Source organism: Syngnathoides biaculeatus, chromosome 14 (assembly GCF_019802595.1).
Source record: "Syngnathoides biaculeatus isolate LvHL_M chromosome 14, ASM1980259v1, whole genome shotgun sequence".
NCBI classification, from domain to species: domain Eukaryota; kingdom Metazoa; phylum Chordata; class Actinopteri; order Syngnathiformes; family Syngnathidae; genus Syngnathoides; species Syngnathoides biaculeatus.
Window position 1 is genome coordinate 11,392,980 of NC_084653.1, and position 18,179 is coordinate 11,411,158.

The following is an 18,179-nucleotide window of genomic DNA, read 5'->3' on the forward strand; positions in this document are numbered from 1 at the left end:
ACCCTCACTCCTCACTCACTCCTCACTCACTCCTCTTCTCTCCTCTTCTCTTCTCCTCTTGGATATTATTCGTCTGACCGAAGGCCACCTCCATCATCAACTGACAGCCATCTCCTATTTATTTGCTTATAAACCTGTTACAATAAATGATCATTGGAGCCGCGTCAGCCTGCGTAGATCGTTTTTCTTTCCTTTTCCCCCTTTTTTGATGAATGAGATATTGGCGGCGTGCAGAAGAGGATGCGTGGCACGTTTTGAGCGCGCTCTCCTCCATTTCTTCCATTTATTGCATCTTGCTTATAAAAAGCTTTAGAGACATTGGAGAGACACTTGGATGCGGATTGAGCTCTCGCAATCCAACCCCGTGCAGGACGACTTTTCTTTTTCTACTTCCTCCTCCTCCTCCTCCTTCACCTCCTCCTCCTCTTCTTCTTCCCTTCATCCCAGCTTGCCTTGATGATGGAGAGGATAAGAAAGGAGATGATACTGATGGAGAGGGGGCTGCACAGTCCGGTGGCCGCCAAAAGGCTCGCGGATTCGGCCGGGAATTCCGTGCTGGAGGCCTTGGAGAACTCCCAGCACGGAGGACGCCTGAGCCCGAGAATAACCTCCGCTTCCCTGCACGGAAGTCTCGGGGACATGCCGAGTAAAGGCAAGTTCGAGATCGATAGCCTCTTCGGGTCACACCAGGGCAGCGAGCACAGCCCCCCGGCGGACATTTCGTCGTCAGAGAGCCGCAAGAAAATGAGCCTTTACTCGGAGGTTTCCCAGGAATCTGACATCAACAGTGATGTGGAAGTGGGCTGCCCCACGCATCGCTCCCCCAGCCAGCACAAGGAGAACAACAAAGGTAGGATTTCAGTCGACTCACTTTTGAATTTGTGCATTATTAGTCCTCTTGCGATCATGCTGAAAATTGTCACACATGGCCATATCACAGAAACAGGCCAAATGAAATTTTAGTCTGATTTATTTTTCCTTTTAAAAATAATACAAACCCACAGTTTCCATTTTTTAAACAATACAACTATTATTTATAGGTTATTCCGACTCTGGCTCCTCCAACACAAGTTCGAGCTCCCTGTCCGGTATGAACGGAAACTCCACGGGGGCGTCGAGCAACAACTCCAACGCTGATCAAGTCAGGAGGTACCGCACAGCCTTCACCAGGGAGCAAATTGGACGCCTGGAGAAAGAGTTTTACAGGGAAAATTACGTCTCCAGGCCGAGAAGATGTGAACTGGCTGCTGCTCTCAACCTGCCCGAAACCACCATCAAGGTAAAAAATAAAAAACAAAAAACAAATAGAAATCGTACATCCAGAAACGGCTACAATTATTTGCTTCTTAGGATCATTTTGGCCATTCTTCGACGACTTGTTTTTGTAATTCATTATTGCATTAATAGGTTTTGCTTTAGTCCCTGCAGTTTGCCAATTTTTTTTTTTTTTTTTTTTTTTGCAAGTAACTGGGCGGTAAATTCGATTTCAGTCACGAATATAATCAAATCTCAACGATTTGGTTCTCAGTGTGGTTGCAGGTTTTTTCAGATTTTTTTTTTAACCAAGTGAAGAGTAATGGTTTTGGTTGAAGGAGAGACATTTCCTGCAGCTCAACAGTACTTTAATTTTGTTAATATTAATATTTTTTCATGAAATTTGAAATCCTAGTGAACTAAAAAATAACAAATGAGATAATAAATACATTTAAAAAAATAAAAATAAAAAAAGGAGAAGTTGGCTTGTTCCTGGTTGCACGTGTCGAGATTACCAGATGGGTTTTTTTGTGTGGATGCATTCAATACAATCAAATAAGAATGCATTTGAAAATAGAAACCTATTGCATTAGGAGTTTCCTGCAGTTTGACGGCATTTTTCCCCTGCAATGAACAGTCCTCATTAAAAAAAAATATTGCTTGTTCCTGTTTGTACGTCTAGAATTCCTGCAGTTTGGAAGTATTTTTTTGTTTGTTTTAAAAGTGAATTTAAAAGTAAAACTAAACGTAAATATTCTGATACTCCAGTTTGCACATTTTTTTTAACATGAACGTGTATGCGTCCTGTTTTTTTTAATGGTTTAAATTTCTCCTGCATGCAGATTATATTACCTGCCATTTTATTATTTTTTTTCTTCCTAAAATACACAACTGTGGCCGAGTTTAAAACAAAAAGAAAGTAGTCACGCTTTTGTTCGTTGCTTGGTGGACGCAGGTGTGGTTCCAGAACAGGCGCATGAAGGACAAGCGGCAGAGACTGGCTATGTCGTGGCCACACCCGGCGGATCCCAGCTTCTACACTTACATGATGACCCACGCGGCGGCCACGGGGAGCCTACCTTACCCGTTCCACTCCCACATGCCGCTGCACTACTACCCGCACGTTGGCGTCACGGCTGCCGCCGCCGCCGCAGCCGCCTCGGGGGCTGCGTCGTCGCCCTTCGCCACCTCCATCCGGCCCCTCGACACTTTCCGCGCCCTCTCGCACCCCTACTCTCGGCCGGAGCTCCTGTGCAGCTTCCGTCACCCGGGACTGTACCAGTCACCGGCGGGCCTCAACAGCTCCGCCGCCGCGGCGTCCGCAGCGGCGGCCGCGGCAGCAGCGGCCGCGGCCGCCGGCGCTCCGTCAGCCGGCGCTCCTTGCTCATGTCTCAGCTGCCACAGCAGCCAAGCGGCCGGCGCGCTCGGCTCCAGGGCAACCGGCGCCGACTTCACCTGCACTGCATCGGGACAGAGGTCCGAGAGTGGATTTTTGCCGTACTCGGCGGCTGTCCTCAGCAAGACATCCGTCCCGTCGCCGGACCAGCGAGAGGAAACGTCACTCAACAGATAACTGTCAACAAGCCGCATGCCCCCCTTTCCCCTTTCCCCATTATTAACGCTCGTCTTTATTTTCCGTACACACATACTGTCACAGGCTTTTTTTTTTTTTTTTTTGCAATGCATTGTTATGAAAGTCTGAATGGTTTAATCCGGAAGTTTTAAAAATGGTCCAATGTCAGCCAACTACAACAACTGTGCATTTTCAAAAATACAAACGTTAAAAAAGATGTAATTTCTAATTTCCCACACCTCCCCAGTATATATATATATATATATATATATAATATATATATATATATATATATATATGTATATGTATATATATATATATATGTATATATATATATATATATATATATATATTTTTTTTTTTTTTTTTTTTTGTGTGTGTCAAGAAGAGCCTTAAAACACACTCACACACAACGTATTGTGTGTTAGCATGACTCAGTTCTCACCAACAAATGTCGCCATTAGAAAGATTCGCTCTCTAAAACAATGCACGATTTTTTTTTTTAATTTAAATTAAAAAAAACATCTTGGACAAAATCCGTATTTTTTTCTTTCAACAGGCTTTTTGTTTGGAACCCATTGTTTTGATGGTCTGGTTGATTGCGACTGGAACTCGTTAAGAAGCTAATCAATCACTGTCAGCCAATTATCGGAAACACTTCCGGGTTCAGCTTTGTAAAATACAAACATTCTCCAAATATCAAATTTTTTTCATGGGAAGCCTAAAAAAATCTTATTGTTTCAGGTGCCGAACTCACAGTGAGGTTTATTTTCCACACCGGTTCTACAAGTCGTTCAAAGCCTTTTCTATTGGACCAATGTCTGCCAATACAATTTACTTCTGGACCCCCGACAAAAAAAACCAAAACTATAACACAATCAAATTGTGTCAGTTGTCAACAAATTTCTGGATCTCAATAATTCGATAAAAAAAAATTCTTTAGATGAACAAAAAAAAAAAAAACAAAAACGATTACCATTTAATTTGGACCAAATTCCACAATTGTCTTTTTTTTTTTGCACTCGACAAAATCGCCCCAGATTATAAATTATTTTGTTAGATTTCATATTTATTTTTAAGAACAAACACGCCCACATTTATTAAGAAGACTCAATTATTGTTGCGCATTTGTTTACATTTTTACATTTCTTTATGTCTTTTTGCATATTTTAAGTTACACTTTAATTGGAGTTATGTTGAGAATGAATAATTGAAAGTTCTTTAAGCCTCAATCACTGTTGTCCAATTTCAAGAATTTTGATGCACTGTTAGTAGCCTTGGATATTTTAAGGTTCATGTTAGTTAATTATTTAATATATATAACAAGCAAACAAAAAGTTAATTTTAACAACTTTGTTTGTTTGGATATTGTTCTCTAAATGTCACCAATTGTGTGCCATCTTGCACATTTTAATCTCAATTTGGTTCATGATTTAATACATTTTAAGCACAAAATTTAAGAGACGTACAAATTGTCTTTAGCCACCGTCATTTTAAGATTTTTTTTTGGGGGGGGCGGGATTCTATAATTGTCAGAATGAGAACTATGTATTAATTTGCATATTTAGAATCCAATTTATTTCTTAATTTATTTTGAGTGAAACCTAAAAAGTGTTCAAACCACTATAATTGTTTCCATTTTTCCATTTCCAAACTTCAATCATTGTGTCGTATTTTTTTTCAAAAATTCCCCAAATTCTGAGTCACTTTGCATATTCCACGCTGCATTTCTTTATATAATTTTTTGGAACTCCCCAATTGTGTATTCGAGTCTAAATACAGCATTTTATTTTTTGTGGGCTGCGCTCGGACACTTGCATTTGTTCGGAATGCGCAAAACCTCCCCAAGTTCCTCGGTCCAATTGCGTATATGTTTACAAGCATTTTGACAGATCTACGCGCGCCTGGTCTGCATGCGGTGCACGCGAGCGGCCGCAGACTTTGCAGCACATCTTTCTTCGCCACCCACAAAAGCGAGCAGAGCTGTTTGGCAGCAGACAGCATCTTTGCAGCAGCACCTCTGCTCTGCGGGGACTCTTCTAATCAGCTTGCAGGCGCGCATCATTTTGCATCGCCTCTTCCTTGTCAATTCCTCTCTTAATAATGCGAGCATGATGACAAAAATTGCCAATCATGCACCCTAGATGGAGCTCCTTTTGAAGAGGCGGCTGCGAGGCAACTTGCTCGTTTTGAGACCCGCTGTCAAGTCCTAACAACCCGCGCAGGGAAGTCATTAGACATACAAAAGAGCCAAGGCGAAGACAAAGAAAACTCTGTATATATGGTTAATAAGTCACCGGTGGAGGCTTGCAAATATGATGCCCCAAAAATACGACGAATGTCTGGATGAAAGTACCTCGATAAAACGCACTGCTTTCTTTTTTTTTTCTTTTCCATTTTTTTCTCCTTTACAGTCGAGGCCACATTATAGACCCACTTTTCCATCGAGGAGATCCTCACCACACATACACAAAGTGACACATTCTGATGAATTCGTCAGTGCTATTTTATGTGTTCCTATGTGGGACATCAGCGACTGTGTTCATTATAAAACATGTGAATTGTAAATTGTGGACTATTTTGAAACGATGGCCGAGGTATTGTGGGGAGGGGCGCTTCATCAATATGGATGAATGGTTGTTTTTGTTTAATGTTGACTTTTTGAATGTTAATGTTGAAAACACTGGATGTGAGTCATCCGCACCATTCAGCCTGCGGAAATCAGCATTTTTGTGCAAAATTACAAAAGACAGTTTTTTTTTGTTTTTTTTTTACAGTCCACTCAAGGCTTTGTTTTTATTGTCTGATAAACGAGCACTGACATGAATGAAATTAATATTGACCCTTTTACTTGCTGGGGTCTGTATAGCTATCGCTGTATTTAAAATATCAATGACTGTATGGATTTAAATATTTGAACTTGGAAAAAAACGTGCAATATGAAATGTAAATCTTATTTATTGATTGTGTTTGTTCTTGGGGGAAAAATAAATACAAAATCTTCACACACATTTCCATCTCTTTATGGTAGACTGCAACATGCGTTTTATATACAGCGTAGAATGTCCAATTATTTGGAGGGAGTGACGCAAGTCCATCGCAGGCTGCTGTTAATTAAAAACATGCAAATGTTGGAAAAGGGGGGCTTCGATGAGGGGTCACTCCAGCTCTATCATTTACCATTATTTGTGCATTACCTCTAAATGATCCTGGCTGATCCTGTCGTTAATTGCGCTGAGTTCAAATATACGTACAACATGCAGCAGAATGGCCCCCGGGGACTTGAAGATAAGTTGTTTTTTTTTGAACGTGGCCATTAAAGAAGCGGGATTGGGGGGTGGGGGGATCTGTGAACACGGGCGTGATGCATCGCCCTGTTTCTTGGCGCTTTTAAGCGAACCCTGCATCGAGATAGATGGCGGCGAGTGGAGGGTTTGAGGGCACAGGGGCCGCAGACACAATAACGCCATTAGTTTTGCATCCACGAGAAGAAATGGGGGTGGTGGGGGGGGGGGTCAAAGAAAAAAACCATAACGCCTTCGAGTGCCTGTCACCTTCACTGAATGCTTTTTGACACGGGAATAAATCTATGGCTTGTTTAATATTCTGCTATATTCCGTTTTATTTGGGTGCTAATAGAAAAACCAAATTAAATGTCCACACGGCGCAGGCGAGATAGAAATGCGACGATCGATGATGCAGCCTCCACTGTCCAATCAGAGCGCCACTTAATTGACTGTATTTTCAGGGTAATTGAACTACTTGTTGTAAATGGAGAGATTTTATAGAAACGACATGAAAAGTGCGTTTACTGACATTCAAGGCGTCTTTGACATTGATTATCTGATCAGCGCCGTGTCACGCTCACCTCCAATTCTTCATTACACACTGTTTATGAGCTGTTACTGCACAACTCGCTTGTTCCACTGTGATTGATTGCCTTATTAACGCGTGTTCTTGTAAGTGTGACCGGACTGATTACGATGCATATGTTTAGAATAATGTTTCATTTAGCTGACTGCGAGTAATGCGGGGTGACAGCTGCTGCGGGAGGACAAAAAGAGAGGAGGAGGGGGGGAGTGGGACGTGGGGTGGGGGGTAGGGTGGGGTTGGGTAAACTACAGGGAACAAGCGGCGCCAAAACGCCTTAAAGGTGGAACCACAATAGCCACGTGCAGCAGCTCACTGTTATGGTGGCTAAACTCAAAAATAGGTTTTTCCTTGCCATAATGGCAGATTCTTGAAATGCAAATTCACAATGGAGCCTCTGCGTTAAGTTCCCTAGAAGATAACGTTTTACAAGTACCTTGTGAGCTTAATTCCCTCTGTGGCCCAGCTTGTTATTCAAATCACTGTGGTCCTCAGAACTGTGAGGCCAATGCTTTACAGCTGCGCCACCGTGCCACCTGGATTGTTACAATTATTTATATTTGCTAAATGCCAGAATAATGAGGCAATTACCTCTTCTTGTTTATTTTTAAAGATAAATATAATTTATGTAGTAGACAATGCAATCATGGCTAAAAACATCGGTACCCCAATGATGCCAATACTTTTAGCCAAAATTACATTTTGACATACTGACATATGAAGATACAGTACAAACAAGTCTTCTTGTGTTCCATAGCATAGTGTCTTGTAAAATAGTCCCAGACTCATGACAATGTTGCTTTTCCTCAAGTTATCTTTTGCTACGTCCTGACTCCTATGCACCTAATTTATAAGACGGGGTGGACATGGCACCCAATCACAGCATACCCGGAAAGAATAAAATCTTTTCAGCCGTACTATTAATATATTAAGCTTATCGTATCATTGAGCATGGATTTGATTCGATCACCGTCTTTGGTTTTTGGTAATATGAGATCACGAGTAGAACTAGGTGACAAGAAGGTTTGATTAAAATTGTTACCGAAATGTTCTCAATTTGTCAAGTGACTTTGAGTAAGGAGCAGGATAAACCTTGAAGTGGTTGCCAGCCAATCGCAGGGCACAATAAAACTAACACTCGTAAAAAGAGAGCGTTGCCTTTCGACTTAGCTCCTTCTTTAAACACAATGGACCGATAAAAAGTGTGCATCACTGTAGACGCTGCACCGATCCATCTGTTTCACGTTCCATTCTTCCCTCAGTTATGAACAAGACCCCAAGATACTTGAACTCCTCCACTTAGGTTAGGATCTCATCCCCAATCTGGAGAGGGTACACCACCTTTTTCCAACTGAGGACCATGGTCTCAGATTTGGAGGTGCTGCTTCTTATCCCAGTCGCTTCACACTCGGTTGCGAACCACTCCAATACGAGTTGGAGACGACGTCTTCATGACGCCAACAGAACCACATCATCTGCAAAAAGCAGGGATACAATACTGAGGCCACAAAACCGGAACACTTCCACATCTTGACTACGCTTGGAAATTCTGTCCAAAAAAGTTGTGAGCAGAACCAATGAAAAAGGCCAGCCTTGGTTGAGTCCAACCCTCACTGTAAATGAGTCCGACTCACTGTCAGCAATGGGGACCAAACTCTGACACTGATCATACAAGAACCGAACAGCCTGTATCAGGGGTTCGGTACCCCATACTCCTGAAGCACCCCCCACACGAGTTCAGGGGGTTCGGTACCCCATTCTCCTGAAGCACCCCCCACACGAATCCCCAAGAGACATGGTCAAATGCCTTCTCCAAGTCCACAAAACACATGTAGACTGGTTAGTTGAAGTCCCATGTACCCTCGAGGATGCTACTGTGAACACGCAGCTGGTCCACTATTCCATGACCAGGACAAAAACTACATTAATCTTCCTGAAACTGAGATTCGACTTCCCGATGGATCCTTCTCTCCAGAGGACCCTTGAATAGACCTTACCGGAGAGCCTGATGAGTGTGATACCCCTGTAGTGAGAACACACCCTCCTCTCCCCCTTCTTAAAAAAAGTGACCAACACCCCAGTCTGCCAATTGAGAGGCACTGTCCCTGATGTCCATGCAATGTTTCAGAGGCATGTCGAGAGCCTTTAGGAACTTCAGGCAAATCTCATTCACCCCCTGGCCCTTACAACCAAGGAGCTTTTTAACCACCTCGGCGACATCAATCCTGGAGATTAGAGACCCCGCCTCTGAGAATGTAGACTCTGCTTCCTTATGGGAAAGCGTGTCGGTGGAATCGAGGAGGTCTTTGAACTATTCTCCCTGCCGACTCACAACATCCCGAGACGAGGTCAGCAGCGCCCTATCCTTACTATTGCAGTGTAGATGGTGTACTGCTTCCCCCTCCTGAGACACCGGATGGTGGACCAGAATTTCCTCGAAGCCGGTTCTAAATGTTTCTCCATGGCCTCACTGAACTCCTCCTTTGGATGAGTTTTTGCTTCGGTGACCGCCAAAGCTACATTCCGCTTGGCCAACCGGTATCCATCAGCTGCCTCGGGAGTCCCACAGGCAAAAGAGGCCTGATAGGACTCCTTTTTCAACAGCCTTCACTGTTGGTGTCCACCAACGTGTTTGGGGATTGGTGCCACCGATCACCTTACAGCCACAGCTTCGTTCGGCCTCCTCAGTAATGGAGGCGTGGACGATCGTCCACTCGGACTAGATGTCGCCCACCACTCGTGGAACATGAGGAAAGTTCTTTCGGAAGTGGGAGTTGAAACTCCTTCACCAGCTGGTGATCAATTTCCTCCCAATCACACTTTCCGGGTCTTACTGTCATTGGCGATGTGAGCATTGAAGTCCCCCAGTAGAACGATTGAGTCCCCAGCGGGAGTGCTCTCTAGCACAACTCTCTAAGACTCCAAAAAGGGTGGGGACTCTGAAGTGCTGTTTGGTGCATAGGCACAAATCACAGTCAGGACTCGTCCCCTCCTACCTGAAGGGAAAGGGAGGCTACCCTCTCGTTCACCAGGGTGAACCCCAACGTACAGGCGCTGAGCCAGGGGGCAGTAAGTATTACCGCCCCTTTTTTGCACCTCTCACCGTGGGCAAACCCTCTAAATAAAATACCTTTCCCTAAGCCATCCCTGTTAGCTTAATGCTAACACACAATACAAAACGCCATAGATGAACTAGCAAATAGCAGTGATGTCACAGTAGTCGTAGCCCTGTAAGCAAAGGATATTTGCAGTGGAAAAAAGTAAGCATTTGAACACCCTGCTACAGTGAAGAAAATAAGTATTTGAACACCTTGCTATATTGCAAGTTCTCCCTCTTAGAAATCATGGAGGGGTCTGAAATTTTCATCATAGGTGCATGTCCACTGTGAGAGAGATAATCTAAAAGGAAAAATCCAGAAATCACAAAGTATGATTTTTTTAACGATTTATTTGTGTGATACAGCTTCAAATAAGTATTTGAACACGCGAGAAAACCAATGTTAATATTTGGTACGGTAGGCTTCATTTGCAATTACAGAGGTCAAACGTTTCCTGTAGTTGTTCATCAGGTTTGCACGCACTGCAGGGGGGATTTTGGCCCACTCCTCCACACAGATCTTCTCTAGATCAGTCAGGTTTCTGGGCTGTTGCTGAGAAACACGGAGTTTCAGCTCCCTCCAAAGATTTTTTGTTGGATTTAGGTCTGGAGACTGGCTAGACCACGCCAGAACCTTGATATGCTTCTTACGGAGCCACTCCTTGGTTTTCCTGGCTGTGTGCTTTGGGTCATCGTCATGTTGAAAGACCCAGCCACGACCCATCTTCAATGCTCAGACTGAGGGAAAGCGGTTGTTCCCCAAAATCTCACAACACATGGCCGCGGTCATCCTCTCCTTAATACAGTGCAGTCATCCTGTCACATGAGCAGAAAAACACCCCCAAATCATGATGCTACCACCCCCATCCTTCACAATAGGGATGGTGTTCTTGGGATGGAACTCATCATTCGTCTTCCTCCAAACACGGTTAGTTGAAATATAACCAAAAAGTAAAATTTTGGTCTCATCTGACCACAAAACTTTCTCCCATGATTCCTCTGTATCATCCAAATGTGCATTGGCATACTCAAGACAGGCCTTGCCATGTGTTGGTTTAAGTAGGGGAACCTTACATGCGTGATTTCACACCATGACGTCTGAGTGTATTACCAACAGTCACCTTCGAAACGGTGGTCCCAGCTCTTTTCAGGTCATTGACCAAGTCCTGTCGTGTAGTCCTGGGCCGATTCCTCACCTTTCTAAGGATCATTGAGACCCCACGAGGTGATATCTTGCATGGGGCTCCACTCCGATTGAGATGGATCGTCATGTTTAGCTTCTTCCATTTTTGTAATGATTGCTCTAACAGTGGACCTTTTTTCACCAAACTGCTTGGCAATTTCTCCGTAGCCCTTTCCAGCCGTGTGGAGTTGTACAATTTTGTCTCTGGTGTCTTTGGACAGCTCTTTGGTCTTGGCCATGTTACAAGTTTGAGTCTTACTGATTGTAGGGGGTGGACAGGTGTCTTTATGCAGGTAACGACCTCACACGTGCATCTGATTCAGGATAACACATGGAGTGAAGGTGGACTTTTCAAGGCAGACTAACAGGTCTCTGAGGGTCAGAATTCTAGCTAATAGGTGTTCAAATACTTATTTGCAGCTGTATCACACAAATAAATTGTTAATAAATCATACATTGTGATTTTTGGATTTTTCTTTTTAGATTATCGCTCTCACAGTGGACATGCAGATATGATGAAAATTACAGACCCCTCCATGATTTTCAAGTGGGTGAACTTGCAATATAGCAGGGTGTTCAAATACATATTTTCTTCTCTGTAAATGCAAATAAGAAACAATACTTACAGGCATATATATTTTTTTTATCCTCTGCAAAAATTGACTAATATTACCGCCCATATTATACTCTCCCCCAGTGGCAAAGGAGGCACAAAATAAAATATGATCAACAAACTGTTTAATTCATTATTTTAAGACTAATTATGTGATCATAATGTATGTTTTACAAAGTGTAGTGCTACTTATTTTAGAAATGTTACAAAAACTGCACTTTTGGGGGGCGGCGTGCACTGAATGCACTGTACACTGAATTGAGATGCAAGTGTTTTGAATTATGAATGTGATCACCAGATGAATTAAATTCATTAGTCAAGGTACCACTGTAGTAGTAGTCAATAATCAGGCTATGCTATGTTAAGCTAGATATATTTGGACCTGTGAAAAGTTTTTAAAACGCAGATGCACTTCTTGTGAAGTTTAAGATCCCCTCCTTCTCCAAATGGTTTTATTCAGTAGGGTCCAATGTCCCACTCTACTGTGAAGGACATCAGATTGGAGAAGCTTGTTGACCATAAAAATATGCTCCTGCCAATAAGTCTGTAAGTTGTACAAAAGGCAACAAGAAGCTCTTTTGCGCCTCAGAAAACATATATTGGTAGATTATTCTTCAAAATCGAGTAAGTGGGACTTAAAAAGAAATGAGTTGATAAATACAGATGGTGAATGAGGACCACTTTTGCTGCATTGTTCCTTATTCTTGCATCCAAAACCAATGAAAGGCTTTAGTATTTCCCTCCCATTTGGTGCACTATTTGCATTACACGCAGCAGCTGTTACTCTGAGCCTCAGACCATCAGGTAGCTTCCAACACCTATAAGATCCCGTTTAATGCTTAAAAATGTTCCCCAAACGTCAACAGAAGACGAGAGCTTAATGAGATTTATGCCGCCATTACGCTTCTAAAGTAGTTTCTGCTCTGTTTGTCTCAAATCATTGCTTCTGTTCAAATGTTACCTTCATATATTACATGGCATTAATTCAACTATTGCTCATTAAGACAGAGCGAAATGGTTAAATTAGCTTATCAAGTCATAATCATGATGAATGGGCTTTTAATTCTGATACAAGCTGGGCAAAATGCAATTTTGTGCCTTTTGATGGTTCTCAAATAACATTTAATATAATGGGTCATCCCCTCAATCAATTACTGAAGGCTGTGAGCGTGTTGAATACAGGATTTTTTTTTTTCATGCATATGCATTGAAAGGTGTTCTCAATTATCTTTGGGAATTGCTTTTATCGGGTTAACGATTAATTCTTCCAGAGGTTCTTTGCTCCGTATATGTAGATTGTGGTGGAACAAATTAATATTCCTCAGACGACTTTGGATTTTCACTTTTTAAAAAAAATATATCAATTGTCGGTGTATGTTTGGGGATTCACAAAAACCTGCATGAACAGCGAATCTCTTATGGTCCTGCCGTAGCCTATTTCACACAAACGAGTGGCACAGGCCCTCATCACATGTAACAGATGTGGCGTATTCTCCATGCACACAGACAGACTCGGGATACAATACATTCGAATAAAGAATAATGGATACTTCAAACAGCAAATTTTTCACATGGTCACACATCGTGTTGCACAAAATAAACTATTGCCTTAAATCTAAATTTTAAAATTAATGTAATTGTGTTTGACTTTTTAAAGTTGGACTAAAGCGCAGGTACCTTTGGTACCTTGCACAACAATGGGGACTTATCCCACGTATTCCACCTCTTAATACCACCACTGTTATGTAGCAATTACATAAACCATCATTATTATACAAAAATAATTACAGCAAACAAATGTGCTACACCGCTGGTATCTAACTCAAGGTCTGGGGGCCAGATCTGGCTCACCACAAAATTTTATGTGGCCCGCAAAAGGAAAATCATGCGTGTCAACTTACATGATTCCAGTTAAAATATGTACAAAAAAATTCAAATTGTGATATCATAAATGATAACACTGAAATATTGCAAGCATCTTTGTGTTACCAAACATCAACAATAGTCGAGAAACCCACTATCCTTGATTACTGATTCCAAGTCTAGTTCATAAATTTAATGTGTAAATATGATGAAGCGATTAAAGATTTTTTTTATTTCAGTCATAACCACCTTTTGAGGGAAACTGTGACAACAGTGTGTCCCACGGCAAAAATGAGTTCGAGGCCACTGTGCTACACACTAAACAGAATCAATATTCATCTTGTAACTTGTCACAAACATTAAAAAAGGCAAATCGATGCATCATCCTCACGAGATGTTGATTATTAATTATTGCATTAATGGTTGCAGATTTTTACAAATGTGTAACTATCTGACTTTGAAAATCTGACCAACCAATGAGAGAAATGAAAAATGCTGATGTCATTGAAGGCCACTGCTCAAAATCACAGAAAGCAGAGTCAGAACAGGGACATGTGCTGGCAACATGCTGTTTACAAAATTTAATATATGTATGAGATATTTTACACACAAGTGCGTACACATATGCGCTGTCCTCTCTCTCTCTCATCGGTACTGGCACTCCCCATTTTTTGCATAACCTGTATAATGTCTTTGGAAGTAAATGTATACGTGCCAAACGTATAGAATCGGGATCTTTTAATTGGAGGTAGCCTCAAAACATTTCTTGTACCCATCTTGTAAGCTTTTAAAACTTCTCAGGTGCCATTTTCTCCCACTCTTCCTTTACAATTTGCTCAGATCTTGAACATTCGCAGGATTCTTTTCCCTAATGGCAGATTTCAGCTCCCCAAATATTTTCACTTGGCTTGAGATCAGGACTCAATGGTGCTCATTGGAAAATTTCATTTTTTTTCTTCCTTTTCAGTCATTCCAGTGTGCTGGGGGCCTTTGACTTGCTGGAGGACACACGATCTTTGCCTCAAACCAACTTTTCTCACACTGGGCAAGATGTTTCACTCAAAATGTCTTGTTAATTTTCAGATTTTCCGATTGCTGTGATACAGTCATGTAGAAAAACTTGAATGTTGGCAGTATCTTCTTTTCCTTAAAGGCTCCATTGTGCCATTATAAACATACAGTTTGTGTGCACTGCCAAAAAGCTGGTTTTGTTTTAGATATCCATAAAAGGTTTTCATTTGCTTTTTGCATTAAACAAGTTCTCTCTCTCTCTCTTCCCTCTCTCTCGCTTTCTCTAAATGTATTCGGGGAATATATAAATATATACATGTATACATAAATAACTGTGAGGCCAGCGCTTTACCACCGTTGGCCTCACAGTTCTGAGGACCTGGGTTCGATCCCGGCCCCACCTGTGTGGAGTTTCCATGTTCTTCCCGTGCCTGCGTGGGTTTTCTCCGGGCACTCTGGTTTCCTCCCACATCCCAAAAACATGCATTAACCGGACACTTTAAATTGCCCTAAGGTGTGATTGTGAGTGTGGCTGTTTATCGCTTTGTCCCCTGCGATTGGCTGGCAACCAGTTCAGGGTGTACCCCGCTTCCTGCCCATTCATAGCTGGGATAGGCTCCAGCACTGCCTGCGACCCTCGTGAGGAAAAGCAGTAAAGAAAATGGATGGATGGATGGATGGATGGATATGCACTGTGTATATTCCCTCATCATATACCAACATAGCAATCCATCAATTATCTGAGCCAATTATCCCCACAAAGGTAATCTGAGAGACTATCCCGGCTACCTTCGGGCGAGAGGCGGGGTGCACCCTGAACTGGTTGCCAGGCAATTACAGGGGACATGTAAACACAAAACCATTCACACTCACATTCACACTTACTGGCAGTCTTCGATTAACCTACCCTGCATGTTCTTGGCATGTGGGAGGAAACTGGAGTGCCTGGAGAAAACCCACAGGGAAAAAATGACAACATCACACAAGTGGGGCTGGGATTTGAACCCCAGTCGTCAGAACAGCACTCTGAGGCAGACACTAACTGTTCGAGGGGTGGTCAACCAGTCCGAGATTTAGAGCCACATTTTTTTTTTACTGTGTTAATGCAAAGAGCCACATCATACACATCAAAAAGCCATATCATACACACGGATTCATACCCCTCACACACGTACCTTTGCTCAGCCAGATTTATTGTAAATGTCACACACACCAACATAACAAGAAAAATCGACTGCTCCAGAGTACCACGGCCACAGGCCAGTGATTTTAAAACAATAAAAATGTGTGCGGTCTCACACAGACAAACTACCAGTTCAAGCAAGTCTTCCCTTGTATGGCACAATTCTCATCTAATGCGACACTAAAATACTCACATGATTGGAGGTCTGAGTTTAACTGTGAATCAGTAAGCCATGCTAGTGCCTGATATTCTCTGTTCAACAGTGTGGCAGTTGAAGGTCTGATACCATTTGTTTAAGACTTTTGTGTTCAGGACACCAAGATTTCAGCGACATCGCCGAGGCATTTTTTAATAAATTACCCTTCAATGTATGGGTTTTTGGCCCTTCCAATGTTTCAAGTCACTTCACATGATGCAAGGATTCATCTCTGGATGCTTCTTCTTCTTCTTTTTTTTTTTCAAACTGCATCTGCTTTTTCGTGTGATTTTTTAAAGTGACCAACTTGTGACAGGGATGTTTAGTCCCTTTTGGAAATTCCAGGTCGATGGTAGCTGAAGTAAACTAAAGTGAACATTTGAAGCTGTGAAATGTGATAAGACATCTGAAATGGAAGGCAGAGTGGTTGGCGGTTGTGCTCACCCAAAAGAAAAAGAAAAGAAAAAAGAGGTCTCCCACTCTTGTTCATTGACATATTTTTGTTTAACTGTGCATTTTTCCCTGGCATTTTGAGAGCTAAATGGACAAATTATTTTCTTCAAAGATCACCATCCAACTGGGAAACGTTATGCTATTTTCATTCAATGCGAATGCCACTTTAGCGAAAATACCATGCTAACCTTTCCTGCTGCGGTCATGTGACCATGCTCGGGAGACGCAGCGCTCTTCTCCGTGCCGAGGTCATCCTGGCCGGGGTTAAATCTTCCTTCTCACATTGCACAGCTGAGCTGGGTGGCGGGAACAGTAAAGCCACTCTTCCCCGGTTGCCATTGCTGTTTTTTTTCCTTCTCACTCACCTGCTGAGCAGTCCCGTCTCACACAGCAACGCACAAGGCGCACACACACTGAGGTTGTTGTCACAATACCCGTATCAACCATAATAAAACTAAGCAAAGTGTACACGCAAATACTGTCATCAACTCAAGCAAAGCAGAACTTTGATATACATTCCTGGGTTCACAAGAGCCGCACGTAAGGAAGCAAAGAGCCGCAAGCAGCTCGCGAGCCCCAGGTTGGCCACCCGTGCCGCTATTTCAATATGCTTACAGGCATACACCCAAGCCCCTAAAAGAATTGGAATTGAATCAAATACGTTCTTATTCTACACATTCAAGTAGCATTACTTGGAGGAGTTTGATTGCGGGTGTAATTATTCACACTTAACATACATTTGCTTTTTTTCCTCTTCCTAGTTTTACTCTTGTAGGCAGTGACAAAGCGCTTTGAGCTGCCAGTGGGATGTCTGTCCCTCTGGGTGGCCCAGGCTCACCAATCTCGGTGTTGATTGGCTGTCGTGATCCAATCTGTGGCTTCTAGTTCATATTTCCCAACCTGAGTGAATAGGCAAGAGAAGCTTTGTGTGCTTGCCACACAGATTCACGCCCATTCTGACTTTATATGTGACAACATTGCATGTATGGTTCAATTCCCTTCTGGTGTGAACGCAGCATACAGTATGTTGCTTACATGTCTGCAGTCTTACACAGAGGCTGAATCATATCTGTTGGTGTGTTTTAACTTTGCCTGAAGTGTCTCTTTAAACCCACACACAACACAAAAACGAGTAAGGTGATTTATTGGATGAAGCTATTCCACAGGCTAGCTAGCTAACTGCATATTGTAGTGGTAGAAAAGGTATCACGAATAAACTCACAATTGCATTAAACAGCCACCGGTGGAATGACTGCACTTAAAACTTAAAGGGGAAATCCAGTGGTTTGCATGAACAGTGTATCCAATAGATTATGTAATATGTATGGTATTTTGACAACGTGATGTTAAATACTTTAGCCTAGGTTTGGTGTCCGGGGATAATGGCCTCCGCGGCCTGGAAGCTCGCTTGTCAAAATCCGCGTCATTTCTGTCCGAAGAACCATCCGAATATTCAACATTATTCACAGCCACAGGTTCAAATTTGTATGGAAATATTCCTCCGTCTTCCCGATCAACCGATACTGCTATTTTTTTTCTATCCGATGAGGATAAATACGAGAAATCGCCGCTGGGCATAAATGTTGTCCCATGCAATTGAGCTTTTGTTGCGGCACGGTACACGTTACATCCGCGCGTGTAAGTCATGTGATTAGCGAAAATGGCAGTGCCCTTTAAAATTCGTAATTGTCAATAAAATCTTCTCAAAACACTATTAAATGAGAAAGGATTTAACATCCCATTGTCAAAATGGGGTACATATTACATGACCTTATGGATACATTGTTCATGCAAAGCACTAGATTTCCTCCTTAAATAGTGTGGGAGGCACAACTCTTGCCAGAATTGTTTCGTCTTTGCACATGTATTCAGCACTTACTTAA

The 18,179-nt window shown here is 42.3% G+C and overlaps 1 protein-coding gene across 1 annotated transcript; it reads left to right on the top strand.

The window, feature by feature from the left end:
- The first annotated feature begins 456 nt into the window (after positions 1-456).
- On the top strand, positions 457-2,827 carry evx2 (even-skipped homeobox 2). Its single transcript, XM_061842119.1, has 3 exons — positions 457-850; positions 1,041-1,279; positions 2,210-2,827. Exons 1-3 carry the CDS (start codon positions 457-459, stop codon positions 2,825-2,827), a joined length of 1,251 nt encoding a protein of 416 aa, XP_061698103.1.
- Positions 2,828-18,179: the final 15,352 nt, after the last annotated feature.